The 16,687-nt window shown below is 38.4% G+C and overlaps 1 protein-coding gene across 1 annotated transcript in view; it reads right to left on the bottom strand.

The window, feature by feature from the left end:
• GPR133 (G protein-coupled receptor 133) overlaps positions 1 to 11,678 on the bottom strand; it is a 159,651-nt gene extending 147,973 nt beyond the window's left edge. Inside the window, exons 1-4 of the mRNA XM_009320954.1 lie at positions 11,610 to 11,678; positions 11,477 to 11,513; positions 7,303 to 7,386; positions 822 to 944 (exon numbers count right to left, since the gene is read on the bottom strand). Coding sequence (XP_009319229.1) covers positions 822 to 944; positions 7,303 to 7,386; positions 11,477 to 11,513; positions 11,610 to 11,678 — 313 coding nt within the window. The remainder of the gene's footprint in view (positions 1 to 821; positions 945 to 7,302; positions 7,387 to 11,476; positions 11,514 to 11,609) is intronic.
• Positions 11,679 to 16,687: the final 5,009 nt, after the last annotated feature.

Genomic DNA, 16,687 nt, shown 5'->3' with positions numbered 1-16,687 from the left:
GCAGCTAAAAAAAAAGTCCTATTTCAAGTAATGTTACCAGTTTGAAGAATGGCCTAAACCAATAAAAGCAAGAAAATTCAATGTTAACAATACTGCTTAAGCTTAGGGACTGCTGGAGTTTATGTATAGAAAGCCACCGTTTTCCATTGATCCTTCCATTTCTACTGAATTTTAAATCTCTAGTGAATGTTTTACGCTAGTGACTAGTTGTATGTTTGGTTTGGCGGTCGCATACAGTTTTAATCATCTTCTGTAATCAACACACTGTCAGATCTGTGCCCCCCTATTACACCTGTCATTTTGTGACCCCAGCCCAAGAAGAAGAAAGGGAAGAGAAACGGAGTGGAGAGATTTAAGCACCTACGAGGACAAGTGGATTCCAGGACACCGGGGACTTAAAAATCCAAAGATGAATCTAAAAAAAAACCCACTCCTGCTAAGAGGCCACGCTGAAAAACAGCCTCCTGATTTTGAAACCTGTAGGACAATGTCTTTGTTTATCATACTGCAGTTCTTGTAGGAATTACTCTTGGTGCCACAGGAAAGATTTTGGGCACTGTAAGCTTATTTCTGTTTTTGTTTGAATTAATTATACTGTGGATCATTGATCTGAGTAGCTGGTGATTAGTTCTAATTTAAATTGCAGTTAGAAAAGACTAAATTTTCAGCAATCAACACTCAATTGTTTTAAAAGTCAATACAGAATAATGTCAAGCAGGAATTTTAGAGAGTTCATTCCAATGAGGAAAGAAACAATGATTACTGAATTATATAATTTGACAGCAAAAGAAAAGCAAATAGTAATTAATGAATTTACTAACCTTCAGGTCCACAAACTTCTGGATTACTGATGCAAGAATTTTGATAGCTTCCAAAGAAGAGAAAGGTAACTCCTTTCTTTTCAGTGACGTAAATTCCTTTGTTCACCATTCCTTCTACAATATCTAAATGAAAAGCAAAATATAGTTTAACATTTCTATAAATCAAAACTTCCTGGAAACATGATTTTAACAGACTCATACACCTCATATGTTTATCTTGACCCAACTATAGACTTGCTTTTGTTGGGTTTTTTTTTGTTGTGTTTTCTTTTTGTTTTTTGTTTGAGCTTGGTGGGGGTTTGTTGGTGAGGTTTTGGTTTTGTTTTTTTTTTTTTTAAAGAACCATACAGATAACTCTTTCATTTCTAGTTTGTAAAAATTATATCTGTCACTCAGATTCTTGATTAACTAAACCTGCTTGACAGAACCCATACACCCAAAACTTACTATTTCAAAGTAATCTGAATAAACCTTATGCTTTCCAGAGTTCTGGATACTGGACACATCATAGAGGTATTTCTGTCTTACTGTTAGGCTGATTCAGTGAAGAAACTCTTTAATCAATCAAAAATGTAACAAAATAGGTTTTTTTCATTTTTTTTAAAGGGAAATTTTGTTATCAAAAGCCACTTATTAAAAAAAATTCAATTAAATAGACTTGACAAGCTCTATTTAAAAGGTGGAAATATATATGCTTTTCAGACATCCTTTGGTATGGCATCACTGTCATTTGGAAAGGCTATTTCTTTGTTTAACATGGATAATGACTAACTGTCTTGTGATTTGGTTGTGATTTTCTTGTGTTTCCTCCTAAAGAAAAGCACCGTTAATTCATCACCTACTAGCTAAAGCACATGAGCCTTCTTAATACTAAAAAACCATGACACTTGTTTACTATAGGAAACCTCACTAAGGTCTGAGAGTCCAGCTGATAAACGATGATGGGAAGTTCACCTCATTTGTCCCAAGACAAAAAGCAGGACTAATTTTAGCAACGAAGACAATAGGAAATCACAATCAAAAAATTCCACTGTGTTAAAAAACCTGCATTCCACAGAACACAGAATATTCTATCATCTATTTCTGAGCAGACAGGATGTAATTATTCAGTTTGGAATTTCACGTTAACGCTATTGTTTGTGTTGGCATTTCTGCAAGGATTGTCAAGATTCAGGACCTTGGTTTTAAGACCTTTATAATTTCTTCTGAAAAAGGCAGTGTTAGAAGAGTTGTTCCAAGGGAAACACCAGCAATGAGCACACAGTCTTTTCCTGCTCTGAGGTGCAGAAATTGCCAGCTAGGCGCTACCCGATATTTGAAAAATCTTACTAGATCATAAGGGAGATGAGGAAGGCACACAAATGGTCTAAAACACATGAAGGGTGGGACGTAAGGGGCTTCTCTCTGTATTTATCACTGTATATCTACCTGACTTAACAGAAGCCTTTTGCACAGCAGAGCACAGCACAAATCACGCCAAGGATGCGGTCAGTGCTAGGGACAGACCATCTATCTAGAGTGATAATCACAAATACCGTTGTCGCTGCTTCAAGATGGTGCGTTGCTTTATGCAATGGGGACATGGGCAAAAGGGCGTCTCATTTTCAAAACGCAGACAACCATCAGGCACGAGGACAGCAGTCACAGTGCTTGCCCTTCTGTAGGGTAACACCACTCAAGGAAACAGCAACACCGGGCATAGCCCTCAGTGAATGTACGCCCAAATATTTTCTTAGTTCATGCCAAATCTCAACACAAATATCAGAGTTTTCAGGTATCTTCCCCTCCCTTTGAGGAAGAATTCGTCAAGTTCTGTCTCAAGTTCTGTCTCTAATTGACAGATAAAATTTAGTTTCTTTTAAAAATTTGAGCGGGTATTATGGAGTGAAGCAAACATTTCTAAGTTCTTCTCGAGTCACTTGAGTTCTAAATTAATCTAGCCAGAATAAATCCCATAAGGTAATGCACTTCTGTTTCCATAGCATTTCCTTTGCCATTGATGTCACTCTTTTTAATGTTCATATTGAATATATTTTATTATGTGAGAACTATGCAAATGGTCTATAAAGCAGATAAGTGAGGACTGAAAGGAATTAGGGTCATTTGAAGTTCATTATTAATAGAGTTCACATTTGCCAGCATACTTTTACTGTTGGAGTAGAAAAGTAGTGGTTTTAGTATTCTAATATAAACCTCCTAATGTCTGAGCAGCCCAAATGACAGTTCTACCATTTTCATCCTCTTCCTTGGGTCAGATTTTCCAACAACTAGATGTGAGTTAATACCTAATTGTAAAGTGGACAAGAGGTCATATTTCAATTGCACCTTCGCAGGTATATATCCCACTGACTTCAATTAAATGACTTTAAGCTTATTCTGGTGTAGATGTAGATCATCTACAACAAACCAGAACCATCTACAAACCAATCTGTCAGGTTTCTACCTGGAGAGTTCTCATTTTCTGTTCCTTTTATCTCCTGGTGTGTTGATGTTAAAAAAAAAAAAAAAATTAAAAGCACATAGCTCTGCAGATTTGTGCTTGCCTTTTTTTTTTTTTAAAATGTGTTAATCAAAGATGTCATTACTGACAAGACCTTACTTTCGGGCTTTGCAAATTTGCTTGCATTTGTCTTTCTTAATATGTCCTTTAAAAATTACTATGAAACGGTGAAAAACAGATGGCTTCTTTTTCCTTTTATGCTTGAAAGAAAAGAAAAAAAACCCACCTATTTGTTCTTATATGTTCCTCTGAAATGTCATCTGTTTCTTTTAAGCTTAATATAAATAATTTAGGTTTTGGAAGACCGCTGGGCCCCATCCTCCCACGAGCTGCTTAGCGTGGGGATGCTTCTCCCAGTAGTTCAGAGTAATTCAGGCAGCATCGCAGGAGTGTTTTTTCAATAATGAATGCCAATGTAAGCATAAATAGACCTTTACCACATGACCACCTGAACCAAAACTCAGGGTTAACTTTGAATCCAATGTTACAAGAACCATCCAAGCTTGACAAATGCAGAACAAAAAATACGTAAATCCTCACCTACAGTTGCAGAGAAGTTAGAGTAGGCAGAGTCATTGGTATATACAAAGGTAGAGTTATGGGAAGGAAGCACAGTGAAGTTGTGGATTCTTAGAGCTGGGTGGAACGACAAAAGAAAATAAGCAAATAAGCAAAACAATGAATAAACAATCAGTAATGAATTGACCAGTTCATATCTCTCAACATAGCACAAATCACAGATGTTAGTCAGTGGCCTTTAAAATTGTCACTACAACCACTTCTCCCAAGGACTTGTATGCACATGAATGTTGCCTTCTTTAACTACACAAGTTAAGTAACCAGAGTATCACTAAAACAATTTCTTTTTTTTTTTTTTTTTACTTACAGTAACTGAGGAGAAAAAACTATGAAAAATACTACTGCAGATGAAGGGCTCTGAAATATAATCATGCTGGTAAGGAACTCTGCAATTATAACAAAAATCATTACACTGGTGCAAAAGCCATGGGCAATTCAAGTCCCATGTCCAGCTCTGGCCTCACCAGTACAAGAGAGACGTGGACATACTGGAACAAGTCCAGGGAAGGGCTACCAAGATGATTAAGGGACTGGAACATCTGACACACGAGGAGAGGCTGAGAATGCTGGGACTGCTCAGCCTGCAGAAGAGAAGGCTCTGGGATCTTATCAATGTGTATAAACACCTGACAGGAGGTGTAAAGATAGTGCCAGACTGTCCTCAGTTACATCCAGTGAACAGATAAGAGGCAATGGGTACAACTAAAACACAAGAAATTCCATCTAAACATAAAGAAAACACCCAACTTTTTTATATCTGACAATAAAATTCTATTCTCTATTATTCTTTTTTCTCAATTTGATAATTTAACAGTATCTTGTACATTGTGATTATCTACCCTGGGCAGGCAAATAGAGCTTGATGGAAAGCCCGTGAAAGTAAATAGAGACACACTGATTTGGGATTTAGACCAACTGACCTCACAGAAGGGAAAGGTAAATGCTCTTAAAAAACCCCAACCAAACCCCCACACAAAAACCTCACGAGAAAAATGCATGGAAGGGGTCAGACAAAAAACTTGAACACGGCCACATCTTTTTTTATTTGCTATATTTTAAGTTGATTGTTTCCCTTCAATTGGTTCTACTGCTGAGATAACCAAAAAATTAATTTGCTGACACTCTCTCTCACAACACAAACGCATTGAGAGATATAAATCTGGCTTCACACACAATGACTTCAACAAATAAAATGGATTAACATGATGGACAGATTATGATGGTTCAAGGATTTAAGACGAGAAACATGGAATGAAAATAATTGCATGATATGATGAGTGGAAAAACAAGAAAGACTTTAGAAATAAACAGAAGAGTTGTGTAACCAGAATGGTATCAAAAACAAGCAAACCGTCACCTGCATTAGATTACAATAGAGAAAACTTTTCTTGCATATCAAAGTCAAATACCAGATAGACACATAAAACTTCTGCTGGAGGCAGTTGAAACAGCATCTGTGTATTATAACACACAATATAAGCAACTGAGAAGAATTTGAACTATCCACTACAACATTAAGGAAAGAATTCAACATTGTCAGAATTGCACTGCAGAGAAAAAGACTTCTGGCTACTGGCATCCTCGGCAAATAAGAGTGAGACAAAGTCCTCCAAACTTTTTTCAGCAAAGTCATGCAGCTGGCTCATTTACAAAGTTATTTAACACAATGTCATAATAGGAGTCAAAGGAGATTACTCATGTGAGCCAGTCCCATTCCTGTAAGTGAAGGTTTGTAGGATCAGACACTTCATATATTCTGCTTTCTCTCTTCCAAGATACTGCTGAAAAGATTACTGAATTTTGCTGAAATAATGTAATTTAACATAATTTGAAAAACAATCTAACATCAATTGTCATTTTTCCAACAGCTATATTTTATATATCGCTTTCAAGCACTTTCAAAACAACATCTTTGTAACATGAGTGCCAAAAGAGTGCTAGATATGGACTGCTTTACTCTTCTTGAAACTACGCAAAGTCCAGTGTCAGAAAATTACTTTAACACAGCATTAAGAGAACTTAGGTAATTTTTGTAAACCAAATTATGATTCTATTGAAGTCAATGGGAATGCTGCCATCAGCAGAATATTGCCCAGATTCATTTCTCGTCAGTCGATTTAATTCCTTTAAAGAACTTTGTGGAAAGATGGATCAAAGTTTAAGCTTAAAATACTTGAACACCTCTGGAATAAAAGGGTTTAGATATTTATGGATCTTTTGCCCACTTAAGAACAGAGATTGATGTTGCCATTTTTGTGTAATAAATAGCAATAACTTTGCACTTTTGTAACATTTTTCATGTAAGGTTGTAAAGGTCTCTAACTCCTGATCTAATCCTTTGCAGTCATCTTTCTTGGTAATGACGTTACAGTCAGCAGTAGTAACGCAGCAGCTACCCCTTGCACTAGCACAAAACAGTTTAGCTCAGCTGCCAAGGTGGTCAGCCACAGTGTGAGAAATACTGGGGAATATACATCAGCCCAACTTGGAATTGGCTAAAACGTCAGAAAAGAAAAACCAGTTCATGTGAAAATTACTAAGGGACCTTTGAGTCTCAGAAGGAGGCAGAGCATAGCTGAAAATTTCATCTGAAAGGAATGGCCCTGCAAGCCCACGATGCTGCCATGGGACACAGTGGTTTGGTCGAAGCTCCGTTAATTACATCACCTGCACATCCCCGCAAAGCCCCCATCACCCTTTTTGTTCCTGATGCAAAACATCAGAACCAGAACACTGCTGAATCCAGCCAGACTGCCTTTTAACATCATGCCCTCTGCGGTCCTGACAACTGACTCTTCCAAATCAGTGAGAGTTTTGCCTTACCAAACCTCTCCTGGTTTTGACCAATGGGAAAAAACGTCTGAACTAATGCTGCAATACTGCTTTTAAGGAAATATCCAAAAGCAGATAAAAATGAGTAAGTAGTAACTAGGTAAGAGCTTATGCTTCTCTTTCTATGGATACTAAGTGCAATTTTGAAACGTGCCTGAAGAATTTGGGCATTTAACTCCTTCCAAAAAGCAAAAAGAAGCAGGCATCTTCACTGCTGGCATAGCCAAAGATCTCAATCACTGAATGTAGTAGTTCATGTTATGCATGTACCAAACCAGCTAATAACAATGTGATTTCAATGACTCTTTGGATCATAAACCTTTTCTCTTTATAACCTTAACAATGCGTAGACAGCCCATAAAACGTCTGAGAATACTCTATAAAAATCAGTTCACAAGTACAATATCATTTGGACATCAGAGCACTGCAAAAACATTAACTGAAAAAAAAAGATCATCTCAACTACTGTGGCACAAAAGCTAACCCCTTTCATTTCTCCTGCTCCCTGCCTACTTACAGACTGCCACAAATACTTATGTTATTGCCATTGTCAACAAATCCTTTGTCTACCTCCATTCGTATCCCGAAACTCATGAATTCCGTCCACATCTTCCAACGGCCAGTAATGGGAAGCTGATGCAAGAACTTTGAACCCTTTCAAGAAACACAGATGAAAAGGTTATTAAAGTAAGGCCCAACAAGGAGTGTAAAAAGTCTCCACAGAAAAGAACAGTAAAAGAGTTCAATAGGTTAAGTAAAACAAGATATTCAACGTAAATCAAGTACTACACGTAAGTGAGACCATAAATCAAAACGGCAGAGGAGATTAAAGCCATATATCTGATTGACCATTGAAGAAAACCTGTTTTTAAAACTCAACAGATTTTTATTCTAATTGCACTTAAAATGCGTAACAACCTCTAACTAAATCTCTGCTAGTGTATCAGGCAGCATTAGTTGAAGAACAGTTGAGAAGTCATTTAAGAGTAATTTCAAGATTTTACCAAGATTTTAAACACACGGTGGATAGTACAAAGCACCGAGCGGGGAATGCATGGGGGAATGTTTAGCCTCTATAGCAGACTCCTTCTGCTCCTGCCTCCTCCATAGGTAACTCAGCTCTCTGCAGTTCAAGAGAGTAGGAGAAGATGCTAGAGTTCCCAGGAATCTTATCCTCTTTCCAAAACCCACTGGAAAACCAGTGCAACACCTTCAGGTTATATTGATCCAAGCGTTTTTTTCACCTTTGGTCTCTATGGAGAGACACTAGTCAGACACAGTAAGGAGCAGTACTCAGTGGCGGAGGAGCTGGAACATGGATGAGAGTATAGGTGCCTGCACAGTTGTTACTGCAGAGGCTAGCCTTGCTGATGTCTCCAGATAACTCACACCTTAACAGAGTCACACAGCAAAACTATACCCTTTAACAGAAGGAATTTGATGTTCCTCAAGAGAAGGGGTTCCAGAATATTAAGCAACATATGGGAGAGAGTTCACTCCTCCCCATACGGCATTAGCTATTCCTTCAGAACCTCCTCCGCTACACCAAAACCAGAACACCTCCTTGTAGCTGATGGGAACATTTTGTTTTCTTAAACGTCCTCCGCAGCAACAGGTGGACAAGCTGACAAAAGCAAAACATCTGTTGGTTTCCATTGGCAGATTTATCTGCACAGTCTAATTGATGAGTTTGAACAGATTTTAGGAGATGTCACTACTCAAACCTGACCAGAAGCGAGCTGCCCAAAACAATCAAATATTGTGTTAACAACTCTATGTTAAAGGTAGAGCATTAATAATGTAGGAAAACACGAATTGTAATTTCTTATTATCTTGTTAGCAGCAAGAAACACTTTATTCTCAAAATAAGTAATTTAACCAGCTGTGCTGAAATAAATTTATAATCTCCTATATCTAAGGAAGTTTTAGAAGGTTGATACAGATATACAGAAATTTTACTGTGAATGTAAATGAGAATGTGTTTTGTTCATCATCATGAGATATCAACCTATTAGTTTGAGTTAATCTTTTCTTTGGGGATTGGGGATGATGGACGACAGGGACAGAGAGAGCAAGTATTTATATTACACCATATCCGTAGTTCTATGCCCTACAACCATTTTTCATTCCCGAGCAATCTTTCAAGAACCTGAGGTGCGAAGCCGATAGAGATTAAGTTTCTTAAAAAACACTTCAGCTGTCATACACCATACAAAAGCTCCCCGCACCTAGTGTGCAAATTAAAACAAAATCACAAGCAGTGTCCTTTGACATTTACAGTCTATCCCACACCTTTCTTCACTCTTGCGAACAAAACAGCTTGCCTATTTGATAATTATTCTATCATTTTAACGTCCTGGATACAAACAGAATTTCTTTATCATGGATATGAAGCTGCAAAAATTTTATTTGCACCCTTAAACTGCCTAGCCCACTCAGTGGAGATCTGTTTGATGTCCTCCATCCTCATGGTATAGTTTCAGAGCTGTGACACAGAGAGGATCCTAAGATTTTTTTGATAAGAGTGCAAAGCTGCTAAAATTGCTAAACATCACAACAAGCAATTGTAGATCTGAGAGCACAGAACTAAAAGAAGCTCTGCATTTTCTGAGGATACGCAAACTACTCAGACTTGCTTCCAAACTCAACTATACCAAAGATACCAACAAATGAGTCATAATTGATCAGGATCTATTATTGGTCTACCTAACTAGAAAGTTTGCAGTTGTCATAGAGGTTTTCCCACCGAGAGGGAGCATGAGCATAAATAGATAAGGTGGGGATGTCTTTAGAGAAATGGATGAGATTCGACGGCTATATGCTTCCTTTGAATATTTGGAAGATACAGAGAAAGGCACAATCGCTAACAAAAGGAGAAAGCTACTGCCAACATAAGAGAATAATGACACAGAATAGGCACGTACAAAACCCAATCTGAAAATTCCAGGCAACCCAAACACAACTAAGCTGAGCGTGGCAAAGCACACTGAGGAAACGGGATGTAGGAACAAGGTTTTTGCATTTACATAAACTAAATCTGGGTACGTGCTTAGTTCTATCCTCAAATAACATGTTCTGGCTGCTGCAAAAGAAATGAAAGTTATGAATTTCTATGGTGTTAAGAGCATCCACATACGCAACCTGTGCTAATGTACCTCCATCTGACTTTCATCAAACTACCAGTTCCATTTTGCAGAGCACAGAACATGCCTGCAGTGTGCTTATATGCAAATATCTCTTGCTCACATTAACATCTCCCTTTTGTATCAGGGGGAAAAAAAAAAGATTAAAGTTAAGAGAGGTGGTAGGAAAACAAAGAGGAAAAATAGAGAAAAAGAGAAAAGAAGAATCCCAGGAGAAAATTATTTGATGCCAAAAAACTGCGTCACAACGTGGCACAAGTATTTTAGTAGTACTAGTAGTAGCAGTAGTAGCAGCATCACGACAAAGGTATTGCCATGGTCGGCATCAAACTCATAAGGAGAAGCTATATTCTAAAGAGCTTACATTTAAAAGCTGGAAAAAATGAGAAAAACCAATGGGAAGAGAAATAGGTATACAGCAAAGTGAATTGCCTAGAGCCACGCTGCATGTGGGTGGCTTTCCCAGCTCCCAGTTCTGAACTATATAAAGCCATGCTGTTACCCCACTTCCAGCCAATCAGCCCTGAGGAGACCTCTGAAAACAAATACCTGCTGCCTTGAATGCAACCGATACTTGCAGTATCCTTTCAGCGGGTTACTACTCTGTGTTTAGAACACAATCACAGGACTTGTTTACAGCCTAGTTCAAACCCAGAAAGCATCGCTCGCAGTTATGCTTCCCCACACACGCTGTACTACAAAATAAATGTTGTGTAACTTGCCCCCTTATTGCAGGAGACTTTTTTCCCCCTATTGTTCCATCAGCTAGAAGCCAGTGATCCTCATCTATAGGAAATGAGACTATTTCTTTGGTCTTGAGTAGAACAAAAGGAACTAATCGGGCTGAAGCTACTGCAATAGCAGACAACATGGCTTTTCCACATCGCTCTGTATTTTATTTTGAAAATAATTACATATGGTTAAAACTTAAAAGCACAAAGCAATACATGAATTGGTAAAGCAGTAAAATTGTACTTGTACACCACCATGAGGCTTGAGGTTAAACTATTTATATAAACAGAGGAATTCTGCAGTTACACACACAGACCCCAAACAAGCTTTGAGTAAGTTTTTTCTGCATTGAAAACAGATGAGAGATCCTTAATATGCTCTATAACTGATTTAAACTTAAGCATGAAGGCTGGGAGGAGGGTAGATGACTTGAAGCCATGCCAAAGTACTGCAAAGTATACAAACTGGCATATCTAACTGTAAATCAATGAATTGAAAATGCTGAACAGTAAGATAGTGAGGGGAAAAAAAGAAAATAGTCTGTGTAGAGGTCTGATTCAGAAACTCATGCTCAGAAAAAGTAATAATAAACAAACTCTAAATAGGATTTCTCTACGTAGCAAACATTGTTTATTTTAATTTTCTCCAAATACATTTCTATGTAGAATACTTGGTAGGTATGTTACTGAATTTAAAATGACGGGGACGGTCTGATACTTTAGACTTTATTACATTTTTAATACAGAGCTGACATTCAAACATAGGATCACAGTTTCGTTGGCGCTACTAAGAAAATGAAAAATACAGACCAAAAAAGCAAATAAATATTTAAGCACGTTGTCATAAAACGTAAGTAGAACATTCCTTACCTGGGTGTTTGGGTAGCTGGGAATAGTTTCCATACACCTGCACAGAAAACATTACATAATGAGACATAGCGAGGCAAAACTTGCTAAGAGGAATCCAAATATATCTCAATACTGACCATATTCAGAACATTACCTGATATTTGTACTGAAATAAAATCAGCAAAGAATAATGACAAGAGAGCAGAGATAATAAATTCTCCATGGTCTATTTAAGGTTAAAAGTACAACTGAAATCAAATTCCTGTAAGATTTCAATCATACGTTTTCCTTTGCTACTTTTTGTATTAAAAGGGACATTTTCCATGCAGGTTCAAAAAGTCCGTTCCTTCAGTGACGGCAAAATATCCTTCCAGACCCTTTGAGTAGTATTCGCTTGCTTCACACTTTGATCTCTTCATTTAACTATAAATAAATTACCGTGACTGGAGGAAAACTAAAAGAAATGTGCATCAGATCCAAAAGTTGTACTGTTCCATGGAAAGAAGTCAAATATTTCTGTTACAATCTGTGCCAAAAAGAAAAAGATCTTGTTTTCAACTTTCTTCCTATGGTTGTCTTTTCCTTTCAATTACTTTCACATTGTCAGAGATCTGAAGCCACTTTTAGTTTTGCTAGCAAGAAAATGTACTTCCTTATAGCACACAGGGCGTATAACTCTCACTATTTCCTCAGAAACTGAGCTGAAAAGAGTTGCTAACTCCTCGCTTGTCCAGCTCACGTTTGCACCTCCATCCCAGATCTTTTTGGGTGGAGAGCAAGTCGGAGTGATGTCATGCTTTCTCCTCAAACTTTGTCCCATTCTGGTACTCTATTTATATCACGTTGCTGCTGTCTCTTTTCTGGGTCCTAACACCAGCCAGCTAGGAACAAGTGGAAACAAGCCCATGTGCTTCAGCAAACAGATAAAAGCGATTACTGCTCTTAGCAAACTGCACGCTTAAAGAAGAATTGCAGCCAGAACAAGTGTTCATAATTCAAATGCTTAAGGAAAATAAAACAGGTTTTGGACAGACATTTTTCAAGGAAAGCTAAGATCTATTTACTAAAATAACAGATTGCGTTTCTGTCTAAAGAAGCATGACCTTTAAAAAAATACTGATTTAAAATCACATGGCACTCTGAGGGATTAATTTTACTATGTCTTTACGAAGGGGGGGAAACTGAGGCATCAGTCATTTCACTGATTTGCTCGAAGTTGCACAACAGAACTAGTAAAAGAACGAGGAAAATACTTCCATATTTGCCACTTTAATTTCTTTTTAATAAAAAATAGTTACATTTAAGTATTTTTATAAGAGCCTCCCAATTACGCTCTGAACTATGTCACAAATATTAACCATCATTTTATACGTAAAAGAAAAATAGCAGCTAGAACTCGTTCATATTCTTCATTTACTCTGCTCCTATATGGTAAAATCTTGTTTTCAGTTCCCTCCAAGTTGTTTATTTTCAGTGAAATAAACTGAAAGAGTAGTATTTTAAACAAAATTTGATAAGCTTTCCATCCCTGTTCATCTCTCCCCTGCATTTCCATAGCAACACCTCCTTTATCCTCACATGAGCCATTTAAAGGTGATGTAGGCAAGATCAGAAACCAAAAATCCGAATCAGACCATGTTAACATCTCAGCAAAATTCAAATCATTTTATTTACCTTCTCTTTTACCAATAATTATGTCAATAGATTAGATCTTATTTTCAGCCCCAGATGTTTACTTGTGCAGCAAAACATTCTCTACCTAAAATCAATGGACACACAAGATACTGATCTATAGAAAAATGGTCACGCGCTCCTGTTTCCATGCACGCCACTGCCCATCCATGACTTATCTTCTGACCTTTAGTTATCCTTCCCTCCCCGCCCATCCATTTTGTGACTCTTGGCTCCATCTTTTCAGGTGCCCGGTTCCTTTTCTTAGCTCTGTTCCTTCCAGTGTATTAGCCCTCTTACTTGCCTACTTCTTAATCACAACTTCTGCACCAAACTCTTGGCTAGAGTCGATTATAACTTTTAGGATGAAACAGTTTTCCACTGACGCTTTATATAGAGATATATAGCGTGAAGCCCAGCATGTTTGGTAGTAGCTGTGGCCCTGGTTTACCCGGCTGGCTCCCCAGATGTATACCGAACTTCCGAAGCTTCTGGTGGTAACTAGCTCCTTGCAGATGACTGGTGAGTAGATGGGACTCCAGGGTCCAAGGACTGAAGAGATCAAAATTAATTTTGGAAACATTAAGACATTCATGCTACATGAATGCTTCACTGTTACCACTGTTACCAAAATTTCAGTATTGAAATAAAATGCGTACTTTGTTTGTAAACCTGATTTAGGACCTACAACAAAATAATTTTGAAATTTTTGAATTTCAGTTCCTACAGAAATTTAGCTTCCCACTTAGTTATAATCAGCCTGACTTTTGCTTATTTCCCTCTAAGTTTTTTTAGACTCCTTCCCTCATTACTGTTAGCCACAAACCTCTCTATATCCTGAAGGAAGAGGAAGAATTCCGTGTAAACCCTAGGAATTCTGCATCACGTACTAACAAGTATAGCCACCCTTAGAAACAATAGAGAGCTTCAGCTAAAAATCCTGAGAAAAGCTAAAATGTAAAAAGAGAAAGACAGGAATTTGAAATATTTGCCAAGAGGGGCCTGTCAAGGGAAAGAATATGCTTACCGAAACAATTGTGAGAATCCAAGCAAACATGTTCACTGCCAAAAGTTTTTCTGGAAACAGCAAATTGCAAGCAAACATCAGAGATTATTTGCAGAAACAAATTCTGAATTTACTCCTGTGATCCTCTGGAAACCTGATCTGAAAAGTCCCACTGCTCCCACTGCAGACCAGAGGCAGCACCTGGCATCTTGCGTGCAAACCAGAGTAACTGATCCAACGCTCGGAAGACAAACAATCACAGCAGATTGCTCTTGAAGAACCTGCGGATGAAATAATGCTCGTTTAAAGCACTCGCATGTCAACAAAAGCACAAAGGTCTGCATACGCTGGGCAACTGGGCAGCCCGTGCTGAGCCCGCTGGAGAGGTTTCTCCCCAGCGCAGCTCTCCCACCCTGCTGCCCTGGGGCCCTGCTAAGGGAGTAAGGAAGGAGAAAGCCATGACCCCCGTATTACAGTACTGGAGGGGGGGCGTGAAAGGCCTCTAGATTTTCTGTCGCACTTAAGCAGAGAGCAGCGAAAAGGCCATTGAGGGGCTGCTCTGCAGCTCAGACATTCAGACATTTGCTGACAGGTAGAATGAGTTCCCTAAACAGAACAGAACGCCTGATGATCTGTAGCAACAATCAGAGGCTTGCAAACAGCACTGGGAAATTATATGCTCTTCCCCCCCCCCCCCCCCCTTTTTGGGGGTGGTGGTGGTAGTAGATTTTCTCATTAAACCTTTGTCTTTGAAAGACCAGTGGTTATGATATATGTTGGTGATGCCTGTTGCAACACTCTCACAGCAATGTGAGTGTGACCTATCATGCGATGATTACACTTAACTTTCAGTTTCAGCTTCCCTTGTTCACCTCGTGTTCATTCAGGATGATTGTATTATTGAAACAGAAAATTAGCAAATGCTGTAGCCGATGTTTACCAGGAAATGAAAAATAACCTGAAGTTAAAAATCTTTATTGCTAACTATGTAAATATAAGCAGAGAAAATAATCCTTTAAATAATGTTTTAGACTGCAGAAGGCAAACAATCTGTAATAGTTTTCTTCCTTTGTTTTCATTGGAATCATTAACTTCCCACAAGAGAGCTGGTGCATAATTGGGATTGAAATGTTTTAACAAACATACATCTTAGAAAGGAGTATTTTAAGAACAAATCTAACTGCTAGATTTTGTAAAACTTCTCTAATACTACAGTCCCTACTAATATACCAGTAAATATTCTAGATTAAAATGACTCCCTGGTCAAACTATTTCTCTGCCAGTAATAGAAATTATTTACAAGGTGGTTACAGCTGATATATCGCCACCCATCTGCTTAAATTTGTAATTTTAGTGCTACCTTTTCCGGCTTGTCATTGACATCCAAGGTAAGTAGTCGTAGAACCGATTTTATATAACTTCACTTACACAAAAAAGACCCCACAGTTTTGAAAACTAATTCAGCTGTCCTTTGCTACAGGGAACATCCAGGGCAACTCTGCCAGCTCTCTTGGAACTATTCAGATGCACATAGGTGCAATTTGATTAGATTTGCACATCTGCAAGGAACCAGAACGAGATCTTGTGCAAAACTTACCCCCTTCTCAATACACACCTTTGTACCAGCACAATTATTTTTGTGTTGAGTATAAACTATTTACTCACAGAACTGTAAAGCAGAAGCAGCTTCACGGATAAAGAGGTCACCTCTAACAGAGTTTATTACCTTTTCTTTACACAATCTTCTTCCAATGTAGAATTGTGAGCCCACACCCAATAAGAGTTTTGGGTGTTTTATTTAATCATCACTTTTGTAATGAAAAAGTCATTCCTAAACCTATGAAGTTGGCCTTCCACAGGACTGTAGCAGTGGGAGGGTCTTGCACTGGCTCTCAGACCAAGTTTGATATGTTCACTACCAAAGCAACACATTGTTGCTGTATTTAGAAACTCTTGCAGTGCTCACGCTCAACGGGAAGGTCAAAGACTTGGTGAACAAAGTCCTCTCCCTCTAGTTACTGTAGAGGATGAAGTATAACGAGGGACAGGGCGAAGAAGCTGTCCCTGCTGATAACTGGACTCCCAACATTTGATGGAGAAGCAATCCGTGTCATTCACCTGGTCCTTCTTTGGTTTGTGCATCCCTGCCCCACAGCCTCTGGATTCTGCAGTCACCTTCCTCACCCAGGGGCTGTACCCTCAGCTGCTCCATCAGCCTTTTTCCCCCCATTCTGAGATTTAACTGTCTGCAACCAAAGCCATTTTACCATAGTTCAGATATAAACACCCAGGACCGAGACTTAAATTGACAGTACAGTTTAATAGGCAAGAAAGGGAGTTCAAAACTCTCATTTCTTTCTACTAGCTACCTCTCATGCATTCAAAGGCTGCGGGTATCAGCATCTGCAACGCAGACTCAAAGCTGTCTCTTCCATTGCGTGGCTCGTTTCAGCCTTTCAAAGGAGCCATGGCTCAGCCTGCACCAGCTCTATCCAATTCACTGAGACTATGACGACTTCTTTGGTTTTTAAAAGAAGCTATCACCATATCATGAC

Source organism: Pygoscelis adeliae, unplaced genomic scaffold, assembly GCF_000699105.1.
Source record: "Pygoscelis adeliae isolate BGI_AS28 unplaced genomic scaffold, ASM69910v1 Scaffold353, whole genome shotgun sequence".
Lineage (NCBI taxonomy): Eukaryota > Metazoa > Chordata > Aves > Sphenisciformes > Spheniscidae > Pygoscelis > Pygoscelis adeliae.
Note: the sequence above shows the minus strand (reverse complement) of the source record. Positions and strands in the feature narration are given on the sequence as shown.